The 12,549-nt window shown below is 33.4% G+C and overlaps 1 protein-coding gene across 1 annotated transcript; it reads right to left on the reverse strand.

Annotated features, from left to right (window-relative positions):
* Positions 1-10,894: 10,894 nt before the first annotated feature.
* LOC142619390 (uncharacterized) lies at positions 10,895-12,441 on the reverse strand. The gene is made up of 3 exons (XM_075792482.1): positions 12,285-12,441; positions 11,404-11,499; positions 10,895-11,242 (listed from the first exon to the last, which is right to left on the reverse strand). Exons 1-3 carry the CDS (start codon positions 12,415-12,417, stop codon positions 11,154-11,156), a joined length of 318 nt encoding a protein of 105 aa, XP_075648597.1. The 5' UTR covers positions 12,418-12,441; the 3' UTR covers positions 10,895-11,153.
* Positions 12,442-12,549: the final 108 nt, after the last annotated feature.

Consider the following 12,549-nt stretch of genomic DNA (forward strand, 5'->3'; position numbering starts at 1 on the left):
ATACCGGCCAATTTCGGCCAATACCGGCCGATACCGGGCGTACCGGCCGGTATAGAAAAAAATCTTTTTTTTTTTTTTTTAGTTTTGTAATTTTTGAATTTTTTTAAGGACATAATAATAACTTATTTACACTAACTTATTAGTATTATTTGTTTTCTTAATATACAATGAACAACTAAGTTTTCTATTTTTTATATTGTGTTTTTTTTTCCTTTTAATTGATACTAAAGTTTAAAACTATGAATAATTTATTCTGAATTGAGGTAATATTTTATGATAAACTTTTATATTTACTATAATATAAGTGAAATATTATATGCTTATAACCATAGTTCTAGAGATTTTAGTTTGTGTATATAATATATACATATATATATATATATGTATATATAAAATAGCGGTAAACCCGAAACGGTACACCGGTATTGACCGGTATCCGAAATATATCGTACCGGTGGCCAAACCGGTACAGCCTCCGGTACGGTATTGACTTCCTTGATTCATACATGGACCCATCACAATCTCCAATTTACATTTTTTGACATGCTAATCTAAAAATATTATGAAATTGTCGTGGCTTTTTGACTTGTCTATAGCATTATTACTCAAAACTTTATGCTCAAAATCACAAACCAATTAGCTTGAGTCATCTTTCTCAACAACCAAAAAAAAATAAAAAATAAAAATAGCTTGAGTCATGATTAAAAATAGATATGGATGTCCAATCCTCTGCATCAGTATCTATCACGGGTAAACATTTTACTGCTGAATCAAACCATTTTCAATGGCATCATTTCCTTTTCTTTTTTTCTGGAATGTCGTTGATTGCACTGAACTTCCACCGAAATGTACTACCAAATCTTCTTCCATAAAGAAGCAAAAGATTTTTTTTGTTTTTTTTTAAAGGAATCCAACAAAGTATATCCAAATTCCAGCAATATTGTTCTTGACCTAACTTGGTTATTTAATTACTAGATATCATGTTTTCCTGTTCTGGACTCTTTGGAATTCGATTACTAAGCTCCAATGCTGTAGTCCGGAATTGCGTCAGGCTAATTGTCACTCTCAATCGGGCTACTAGGCTTTCATTTTCTGCGTATTCGATGTCATTCTTGCTCAACCAATCTTTTTAAAAACTAAAATCTAATTAGCCAAAGTCAAGGACTTATACAGCCAAAAAACAATATTCCCTGCTTTTTTTGGTAACAAGTACAACAACATAGCACTATTCTTTAGTGATGTTTCTCAAAATGACAACTTCAAAACCTAAAAGGATTTTTAAAAAATTGCTCAGAGGCTTTAGAGACTGCAGGTCTTTGAGAAAGAGGTACAACTTGATGTACATCCAACAAGAGGCTGGTCAACAATGGACTCAGGAAATATACAGTGTTGGGAATACTACAGCAAATATACAAACTATATATCAAGAGTTCCTTTTCGCAGTAACAAACTTCACCGGCCTGGATTAAAGAGGTAGCTGCGAAATGCAAAGCTCTCATCAGCTTGAATGTCATATAGCCATATAAAAAACTACAAGAAAGATTGAACATTAGAATAGTATCTTAAAGACTAAGCATTAACAGCTAATATTAGTCAAGCTTGGAATCTAAACCTCTAATGCAAAAGTGGGTTACCTTCTCGTTTCACAAGGTTGTTTATTTTGCCCCGCCAGAGGGGAAGGAGGCAATTTTTTCAAAGGCTTTAAGACTTGGAAAAATTTATGCTCAAGAACACATAAACCAATTAGTTTAAGTCATGACTAAAAATAGTTGATGGTGTCCAATCCCTTGCATCAGTGTCTGTCACAGGTAAAATGTTTACTCTTGAATTTAAATATGAGAAATGTTAACGAATTTCTTAAAAACATTGATTTAAAATATATTTTAGAAACTTTTTACTGAAAAAGAAAAAAACAAATAATTTAGTTTTTTATTTTTTCTATAAAAGTTGTATCAAAATTTTCTCAAAATAATTTATTAATGAAAGCTTGGATTTGTGTGAAAACACAAGAGCTTGTTTAAACCCCAATTTTAAAATTACAGCTAGATTTCATTTACTCTAACTTATCTAAGTGCGGAACAAGAGTAAATGTAGCGCAATAAACTGAAAACTACTCTAGTGCAAAAACATGAACAACAAACAATAAAAGTAAAGCATAAGAGTAAGAGAAAAGAGATTCAAACACAAGATAACACCAATACGTGTTATTAAAGAAGAAACTGAAGAATTCGGCAAAAAACCTCTCTGCGACCCTCTAAGTCAAAATCAATCCACTACAGAATAAAGCTGGAATACACGAATAACAAAAGACCCTCCAAGCCTAATCTACCCAATGTACTTGAGCCCTCCAAGCTCCTGCTACCAATGGACTTCTCGAAGTCACGTCTTCTCTAACTTTTCGGATCCCGCAATACGCCTGATTGCATCCGCCAAGCCTCACCGACTTCTTTTGACAAAACTCCAAAACTTCCCAAGCTCCAAAACACTCTCTACACTCTAAATAGGTATGGGTTGTATTTAGGTACAAATCTCCTCTCAATAGTATGATAATGGGAGAGGGAATGAGAAGAGACTAGAATGATTTCTCAATAAGGATAAGTAGCTCTCTCTCTAAAAGATGGGTGTGTTGTGTTGTAGAAAACCTATCTAGAGTTTTTCTCTCTTAATAGTCTCTCATACTTTTATAGGTAATAAGGGTATATATAGTATGGGTGAAGGGTAAGAAAGTCACTCTTAAAATCCTCCAAACAGAACGTTTTGTGAGTATTTCACGAGAAGGCCTTACTCGCAAGACACTCACAAAATCGACAGCTTGGTATGACTCTTCAGCTTCCAGCATGTGCTTCTCAAGTGGCTCTTTCACGGGTAGGCTTCCTACAAGACATTCACGAAATCCACTTGTTCATCCAATACATGCTCAATTCTTCACCAACTTAATACTAAACCCAACACAATAAAATCCCACAAAATACAAGAAACAAAATAATGCAAATATAACACTTTTTGTCATGAAATAAAGTCAACATAAAATATAATTGTAAATCACAACTTTATAATATGCTCATTTAGCTATTTCGTGACAAAACACCTTATAACAGACTCTAGACTTAAATGTGAGTTGGGAAATAATGGTAAAACTCATTCACACCTAAATCTAAAACTTGTGATGAACTTGGAACAAAATACTTGTAACCTGAAACACTTGCACAAAACACATTAGACCCTTAAGGTAAATCAAGTGATAAAATAACAAGTATAATGTAACAAGTAAAAAGCGATCAAGTAAACCTGTTGTGAAACATATGAGCAACTTGATCAAACACAAAACAATCATATAAAAATGACTACAATGATCATATAACAAAGTAAATAATCATCTGAACATGCAACCAATAAAACACAATAACATAAGGATGAATGCATGTCCAACACATAAACACGATGCAATGAAAGCAACAAAGTATAGATACTAAACATAACTCAAAGCACCATAAAACAACGAGAAAACAAGCATAAGGTAAAATAAGACAAAACAAGGTTTTCTCATAAAAGATGTCTTCTCCCCCTTAATATATGCATTTCCCCTATGGCTTTCTCCCCTTACAAATGTGCACGAGGTATAATTTCTCCCCCTAAGAATGTGCACATGAGTCGTATAGAAAAATGACAATACACTCTAGTATACTCTCTCCTTTTTTGTCACGAATGGACAAATTGATCAAGAGGAAAGAGGGAACGAAAAGAAGATAAGAACAACGGTAAAAGATAATGCATGAGGGGTGCAAGATAAATGAGAAAATAAAGCTCAAACAAAATGTTAGGACATATGCGAATCATGTTAGGAACATATGTCATTTAGAATTGACTAATCCTTTAACAAAACGCACTTTACTTGTAATTTGGTAGATCTAAGATGTGTTTAATACTTCAAGGAACAAGAGTTCAAGTTCAAGTGTTAAAGCCATGCAAATCTGTCCAGAAATCGAATGAAGAAGTGCTGGATTTTAAATCTCAACAGCTAGCTCAACAGATAGCATCTATCGAGATTTAAAAGGAATCTTCAGCCCGATGCTCAACAGCTGCTCAATAGATAACCTATCTATCGAGATTTATGAAAATCAATTTTTCAGATCTGATTTCACACATATCCGTGTATGCATGTTTAGGCTTTCTTAAACATATATAAGGATTATTTTAAAGGCAGTCATAGCATATACAAGTCAGTGCAACTTGATGCAAAGGTTTTTCACAAGTATATTGTGACCGAAGACAATTTATCCTAGTTCATTTTTCTCTTGAAGAAGCTGTTGCGTTTGTACGCCGTAGGGTTTTGTAACCCAAGAGCTTCGGGATCTTCATCATGTTGTTGAACTGAAGAACTTTGCAGCCAATATCCTTCTCAAGTTGGTGGTTAGTCACGTACTTGGATCTGTGCATCAATTGGTTAGTCACGTACTAGGAACCGTGCATTGAAAAAGAGAGATTGTCACTACAGAACAAGTACAATTGTATATTGGGGTAAGAGTTCAATTGTAGGTTGGTATATGGTACCGGGATTCTTTTACTTGTAATCGCTTGTTGTAATAATAGTGGAATCTCAAGAGTGGTGACTTTAAATTCACCCAGTGGAGTTTTTGCCTTGGAGGTTTTCCCCATTCATAAACAAATCAGTGTTAACTTTATTTTCCACTACATATTAACTTAGCTGGTGATTTGTTTATGCTACCATGCATATTGCATATTAATTGAATTAATTAATTAACTTGGCTAATTAATTAGTTAATTTATCACAAGGGGTCATTACATTCTTGGCCTATCACGAAAGACAAAAACATCTAAAAAATGCTACAAAAGATAAAGTAAACATGACATACTAAGGATGATGAAACAAAATATAGACCAAGGCATGACATAGACATAAGAACATGTTATATGTGCTAAAAGGTCTAAAAAGACTTAACTAACATGAGTGAATGCAAAACATGTCAAGTGTTAGAATGTATACATCAAATGTGCATCAAATGTGCATCTAGTATGCATGTGAGATGCATGACCAATGCATGAGCAAGCACTTACGGGGCAAAGTATGTAAAACATGCAATCAATGATCAATACATGATAAACATGCATAATCATGGTAATCCTCAAAAATTGGTACTCATTGGAATCCGAAACAAAGAGAAAATGTCATTTAGGTATTTTATCAAACACTTAGAATGCACACACTACACATGTGTTAAACAATGCATGAACATATGAAAATCTTGCCTAAATACATGTTATTTTTGCCACAAGGAGCTAACATCCAAAGCAAATCATTATTTAAAACAAAACCCAATCAAAAAGATTGACAAAAATTAAGTTTTTCAACCCCTATTTGAGAAATTTCCAACTATGAACATAAAACCCTCCAAAAACATAATCTAAGGATCAAAATCAATTAAAAGAGTTAAAGATTACCTTAGAGATGTTAATAGAATGAAAAACAGTTGAATTTAGTTGGGTTTTGATGTAGAAACATAAAAATAGGGGTTTGGGAGAAGATGGAAGGAGTTTAAAACAAATGTCCCACGAAATGCCCTCTAAAAAGCTGATCTAGAATTTTCGCGGGAAGCTGGAAATTTTCACAGGTAACTCTCCGGTAAGCCCTTCTGGCGAAACACTCGCAAACCTCTCTGTCCAAAGTTGAAAAACTTGAGAATTAGACCATTTAAACTTGCGATTGAGCTTACTCATGAAATAAGTCACGAAAACACCCAGAAAACATGTCTTTCATACAAAATCAACTTGAAAAACATTTTTTTTTTTAAATTAGTGATACAAATCACTTCCAAAAGCAAATAAAAATTACAAAAATCTTTTTGATTTGATCCACATATGGTTAAGCACATACACATCACATTTGAACATGTACAATCACACAAATAGAATAAGCATTTATTGAACATTAGACTAGTGTGTTGTGTGTGTGGATCAAATATAAACTAGTCTATAGTCTAGTATGAAACTTCAATGATCAATTCAATCAAGTCATACACGACTAGTACGAAATCAAGTGGCCTATCTCATTCATAGAAATGAACATATATGACCCCTCACTAATGTGATTATACTTGATTGAAAGTTTTTCATTTGGCTTCCATTTTTCATACTTTTTGATTAAAAACAACTCAAATTTTTGAGAAGTAATGCCATAAACATTTTGAAAGAACTTTGACAATTGAGCCTTTGGCTTTAGCACCATACATTTTAATACAAATCGTTTTCCCTTTTTTCTAGTCAAATACTAGTTTGTGCAATGGCTTTTTTAGCTCAATGTCTCTTTTCAAAATAGACATTTGCAAAGCTCTTGAAAAAGGAAAAAAATGTGTAAGGAGATATATAGGCAGAAGTCTACTCATGTATCAAGATCAAGCAAAACTATTGACCAATCATTCATAACAAACTTGAAAATCTATTTATAACAATCAAAACATAGATTTCTAGATTCGCTCACACTTAGAAAATGTGCATACATAACAAGCTAAGCTCATAAATGTACTACGCCATTAGTACGGAGGTACTAAGCCATTAGTACGGAGGAACTAAGCCAAACTCACATGTGATATACACAACACACGCGATCAAACTTTTTTGAATTTTTCACTTTTTATGTGTTTTTGGATTTTTACACACACAAAAACATAAGCATAAAAGTAAGGTCAAATGCAAAAAACTACAAAAATAATGCATATAAAGAGATGCATGATACACAAATGCATGACAATTAAGCATCTAATGCGCAAAGGGTCCTACAAAGATTGAAAGAATTAGATCAAGGACCAAAAGAGTATAAGCTCAACCATAAGAACTCTTCCTCATCCAAACAGAACGATTGTTTGGAATGAGTGTCCATGAGAAGTGAAACAAGGGTGGGAAGAATGAGAACCGGAGATGTACATAGACAAGAAGGTAAAAGCATTAACCACATATTTCAACAACTTACCAATTTCAATCAAATCCGGTCTAGCTTGCAAATCACAACTTCCAAGAAGCTCAAGTTTCTCTTTTCTTTTGATTCTTTGAAAAGCTTGAAACTTAGAGTAATAAGGTCTAAGATGACCAAAGACACCATAATGGTAACAAATAATAGGTTTAGATCCACTAGGCTTTTTAGGGAGGAATCTAGCTACATGGTTTTGTTCTCTCTTCAACATGGAACATTGAGGTCTTATGTGACCGATCACACCACAATGATGACAAGTGGGAACAAACTTAGATCCATTCAAATCCCTAGGATGAGACCTAAACGAAGATTTAGGCTTAAGAGCCTTTCTCTCCACTTTTTGGTTTCTTTTGTGTGGAAGAATGTACATCGATTTGTCTTTAGAAGTATAACTCACAATAGGCACAAAATCGGATAACAAAACATGATTACAACAACAATTTTCTTCCTTTTTAGCAATAGGTTTAGCAATCAAACACTTGGCATGCATCTTAAAAGATTTATTTTCACATTTAAGACCATCAACTAGTTTGTTAGACAAAACAAGTTTAGCATCCAAGTCCATATTCAAACATTCAAACTCCTTTAGTTTTTCAAGAGAATTTTCAGCAAATTTTTTATACTTTTCAACCAATTTATTGGATTCATTTAGCTTAGCAATCAAATTATCCTTTTCACAAATGAACTTGCTAAAATTCTCATGAAACTTCTTAACATTTTTCTTGAAGAGTTTGACATTTGGAATATTAACAACACCCATAGATTCATGTAACATGTCATCATATTTATAAGGATTAACACTCATAGAGGCATTTTCACAAACACATGACATGTTACACTCAACAACATCCAAATCATTCATAGAAGCATACAAACCACTATCCCTAGCAAAAGCACACAAGGGGTGAAGGATCACACTTAGGTAGTGAAACCAAAATAAGTGTACCCACTCTAATACCAATTGAAAGTTCGGATTTGTGTGAAAACACAAGAGCATTTTTAGACCTCAATTTTAAAATTATGACTAGTTACTCTAACTTATTTAAGTGTGGAACACGAGTAAATGTAGCGCAATAAACCGAAAACTACTCTAGTGCATAAACATGAACAACAAACAATGAAAGTAAAGCACAAGAGTAAGGGAAGAGAGATGCAAACATAAGATAATACCAAAACGTGTTATCGAAGAGGAAATCGAAGAATTCGGCAAAAAATCTCTCATCGACCCTCCAAGTCGAAATCAATCCACTAGAGAATAAAGTAGGAGTACATGAATAACAAAATACTTTCCAAGCCTAGTCTACCCAATGTACTTGAACTCTCCAAGTTCCTGCTACCAACAGACTTCTCGGAGTCATGTCTTCTCTAACTTTTTGGATCTCACAATACACCCGATGGCATCTGCCAAGCCTCATCGGCTTCTTTTGACAAATCCCCAAAACTTCCCAAGCTCCAAAATACTCTCTACACTCTGAATAGATGTGGGTTATGTTTGGATACAAATCTCCTCTCAACGGTATGATAATGGGAGAGGGAAGGAAAAAAGGCAAGAATGATTTTTCACTAAGGTTGAGTAGCTCTCTCTATAAAAGATGGGTGTATTGTGTTGTAGAAAACCTATCTAGGTTTTTCTTTCTGAATGGTCTCTCATACTTTTGTGGGTAATGAGGGTATATATAGTATGGGTGAAGGGTAAAAAAATCACTCTTAAAATCCTCCAGGTAGAACGTTTCGCGAGTATTTCAAGAGAAGGCCTTACCCACGAGACCCTCACGAAATCGATAGCTTGGCATAGCTCTTCAGCTTCCAACATATGCTTCTCACATAGTTCTCTCACGAAATCCACTTGTTCATCCAATACATACTCGATTCTTCACCAACTTAATACTAAACCCAACACAATAAAATCCTACAAAATACAAGGAACAATATAATACAAATACAACACTTTTTGTTATGGAATAAAGCCAACATAAAGCATGGTTATAAATCACAACTTTAAAATTAACAATGGCCCTAAGAATACCAATTAAGATGACCTTTTAAATATTTTCAATGGTGTCGTTTCCTTTTCTTTTGCTGGAGTATTATTCATTGTGTTAAACTTCCACCGTAAGGAACTAATAAGTCTCTTCCTCCACAAAGAACCGAAAAGGTTTTTTTTTTTTTCTTTAAAGAGAAAATCAATAAAATATTTCCAAATTTCAATGATATTTCTCTTGACTTGACCCTTGGTTATTAAATTACTAGATTTCAAGTTTTCTTGTTCTGGAATTCATTGGAATTTCGATTATAAAGCTGAAACATGCCGTAGTTTGGAATTGTATTTGGCTAATTGTCACTCTTAATGGTCTAAACCGTTCGTAGAGATGAAACTTGAAAGCTAGTCCTTGGATAGTATTAGTAAAAATTACAAGTTACAACTGAAGTGCAGTTAACTTTCATAAGGCTTTGTTCTGCACAGCAGCAACCTGAGCCAAGTTTATCAGAATATGGTGTTCTGGTAGAAGATATTAAATGGGCAGCTTCACATTCTAGGAATGTTATTTTCAATCTAATAATCTATGCTTGTAATTATGCTACTCTTGTGTTAGCTGAAGAAATTCTCAAGTGAGAGTCTTCAGGGATTTGGGTTGAGGAATTTGAATCAAGTAGGGTATCGTGAATATACGAAAGTTACACAATATACAAGTCCTCTTTTGGTCGAAGAATGGAAAACTTTGAGTCACGTTTGACATCAGTCAAAATGTGTCCAACAATGTCTGATTCACTCGAATTATGTTTCATTTGAAAGACCACACAATGAGCTTCGATCTGAGGGGGCATGATTATGAAAACTCTGAGACATGATCCCAACCCAAGAAAATGAGAAAATTTTGAAGCACATTTGCATTAAAATGTTCTTAAACCCGTGACTTGTCGGAATCCTAGAACACTGGGTGCCAAAAAAAAAAAGCATAAACAAAAAATTGGTACCATAAATCTTCGAACGACATCTCATTTGCATAAATCTGAGACCGATGAGTCTAAAATTACAATGTTGTAGTCTTATTACCAAAAAAGAAAAGTATTGTTTTTTGCTATATATCTTAACTAAGTAACTGAGAAGATTTAACTTAGTACTGTTTTTTGCTATATAAGTTTTTTGAAAGCTTTCCAACGACATCTAAAAAATGAGGATGCAACTAGAAAGAAAATTGGCCCCTCTCTAACTAAATAACTGAGAAGAGTTTGAAGAAGGGAACCAAACCAACCTGATATCTTGAACTCTGTAAAAATATAAGGCACACGTACATATCATATTAGAAGCACACTAATTTTATTGTGGAGCCTTTTAATTATTTGCTCTTAGTGAGAATGAGAATCACCGCAATAGATTGTACTAGTTAAAAAATGGCCAACTAGACCACAATCAAAGGCATAATTAAATCAAATTTCTTCAAAATGGCCACATTGCCTCATGAGACCTACAAAATTATACGAATTGAGGAATTACGGTAGAGATAACAGGATCCAATACAAAAAGATAATAAGCATCATGATACTTGGGCCATTGTTGGGGTTTGTACGGTTTCAGGGTTCTTGATTGCTTTGAGGATCTTGATCGTTTTTTTTTACTTTTTATTCGATTTTAGAAGTTTACACATGATTTCAAAAGTTTTTAATAAGGAGAAGTCAATTAAACTATAATACTCTTGGTATATTTGTAACCACATCATTTTATAAATTTTTTGCAGTAAAATTGATAATAACTTTTGGCATTTTCCACGATATTTTGGTGATATGGAAGTCCGGGTTTAGCGATGATAGCTGAATCTGCAAACATTTTCCATGATGACATTCAGAGTTCAAATCCTTCCGCACAATTGTAACTATCAAATTATCAACAACAAAATTCGAGAGGCCATATTTATATTGAAAAAGTTTAATAGAATTCCAAAGGTACAATAATGTGCACTAAACGTGCGTCACAGCGACCATAATCACAAGTCACATGGCATGAATTTTCAGATTGGATAGCTGCTAGTGACTGTTTTATCGAGAAGGTAGAGACGCTTTCTTTTATATTGGATAACTTGTAATATCAAAGATTTGTAGCTTATTAAATCACCAAGTAATGGAGGCAGAATTCATTCACTCCTTTTATTTATGTGCTACATATCTCAACTTAAGTTCGACTAACCGGAGGCTTTTTGGGTATATGGGCACCAGGATTTGGTCCTGCCGGAGGTACCGGGCCTCTACCTTTGTTCCCCTCTGAAAATTTAAAACAATAATACCGCAAAAATTAAGACTCTTTTAAAATTGTGACATATTAGAAATCCTATCAGTTTTACCATAAAAAGCTTACAAATTAATATGTCAATAATAAATAATAATTATAAAAAAAAAAAAAAAAAGTGCTTGTGTTCCAATACCTAGAGTTGATGACTCTCTGGGTTGCTTATTACCATAACCTACCCCATAAATGATCGCGGCTGTTGGTGCTGATGGATGCACCGGAAATTTCAGCCCTAAAAGAACAAGACAATAATATTGCAAAAATAAAAATTTCAAATTACAACCTTTAAATGAAAAGGCTTACAGACTTCTTCTTTTTTTTTTTTAAAGAATAAAAAAGCTTACATTCTGATATGTCAATTTAACAATAATCTCTCTCAAAACTACATCGACACACTTATTAGTGGGTTTGTTGGATGTAGGTATATTTTTGAAGTTTTTATCATGGTTGGTGTTGATTTGGGTTGTTGGATAATTTGTTGGATTGCTTACCACTCATTCTAGCTCACTGCAATGAAATCTGTTATGAATGTCCTTGATTAATTTCAAATTGTTCTTTGTTTAAACATGAACCACATGCAATGACTTTTTTTTTTTTTGTATATTTAAAAGTTAACATACTAGTTTATTAAGAAATTCGTAGTATCTCTAACGTCACTGTCTTTCAATGTAAAGAAGTATATGAAAGGTGCTTTAAAAAAATTATATAAAAGTTACATTCAATATTAAAAATATATCCAAGCAGAAAATATAGTAATCGCTTTTGATAAGAGTATGAAATATCATTGACTTGTGATCATATTTCTATTGAAATTTTCAAAGTCGTTTTATTTTTTTAACCCAGTGTTATGAGAGAGTGTGTGTTTCCACAATTCCACTCTTAACCCACCAAAAATAGCTTTAAAGCAAATATGCTAAAATTATTTCTTTTTCTTTTTCACTCGATTCATCTTAATCAAATGAGAATAATACAAAGAAGCAAACTGAAAATAAAAACCAAGAATAAGAACAGAGTTACTTGAATTGCCAAGCTCGGAAGTCACAAGTACTTTCCTGGATGCCGCTTCTGAGGCCAACAGAAACATCAAAACGAAGAGAAGCCCCCAAGTGATGAACTTCTTAGAGGCCATCGTTTTGGTATATGAACGCATCTCTATTCTCTAGGGCATGGTATTATATATAGGCTATATAAGTATATAGTCTAAAGATCACTTAGTAAAATAAATAAGTTTTTTTTAAAAAAAAAAGGAATTTGCCTCCTACTTTCTTATCTCATCGAAAGT

The sequence above is a fragment of the Castanea sativa genome, chromosome 12 (genome assembly GCF_040712315.1).
Source record: "Castanea sativa cultivar Marrone di Chiusa Pesio chromosome 12, ASM4071231v1".
Taxonomy (NCBI): domain Eukaryota; kingdom Viridiplantae; phylum Streptophyta; class Magnoliopsida; order Fagales; family Fagaceae; genus Castanea; species Castanea sativa.

Coding starts and splice junctions, on each gene's coding strand:
- LOC142619390 (XM_075792482.1), bottom strand. CDS start 12,417: ATGCGTTCATATACCAAAACGATGGCCTCTAAGAAGTTCATCACTTGG. Junction 11,500..12,284: donor TTCCGAGCTTGGCAATTCAA/GTAACTCTGTTC, acceptor TTGTTCTTTTAG/GGCTGAAATTTCCGGTGCAT. Junction 11,243..11,403: donor CAGAGAGTCATCAACTCTAG/GTATTGGAACAC, acceptor TTAAATTTTCAG/AGGGGAACAAAGGTAGAGGC.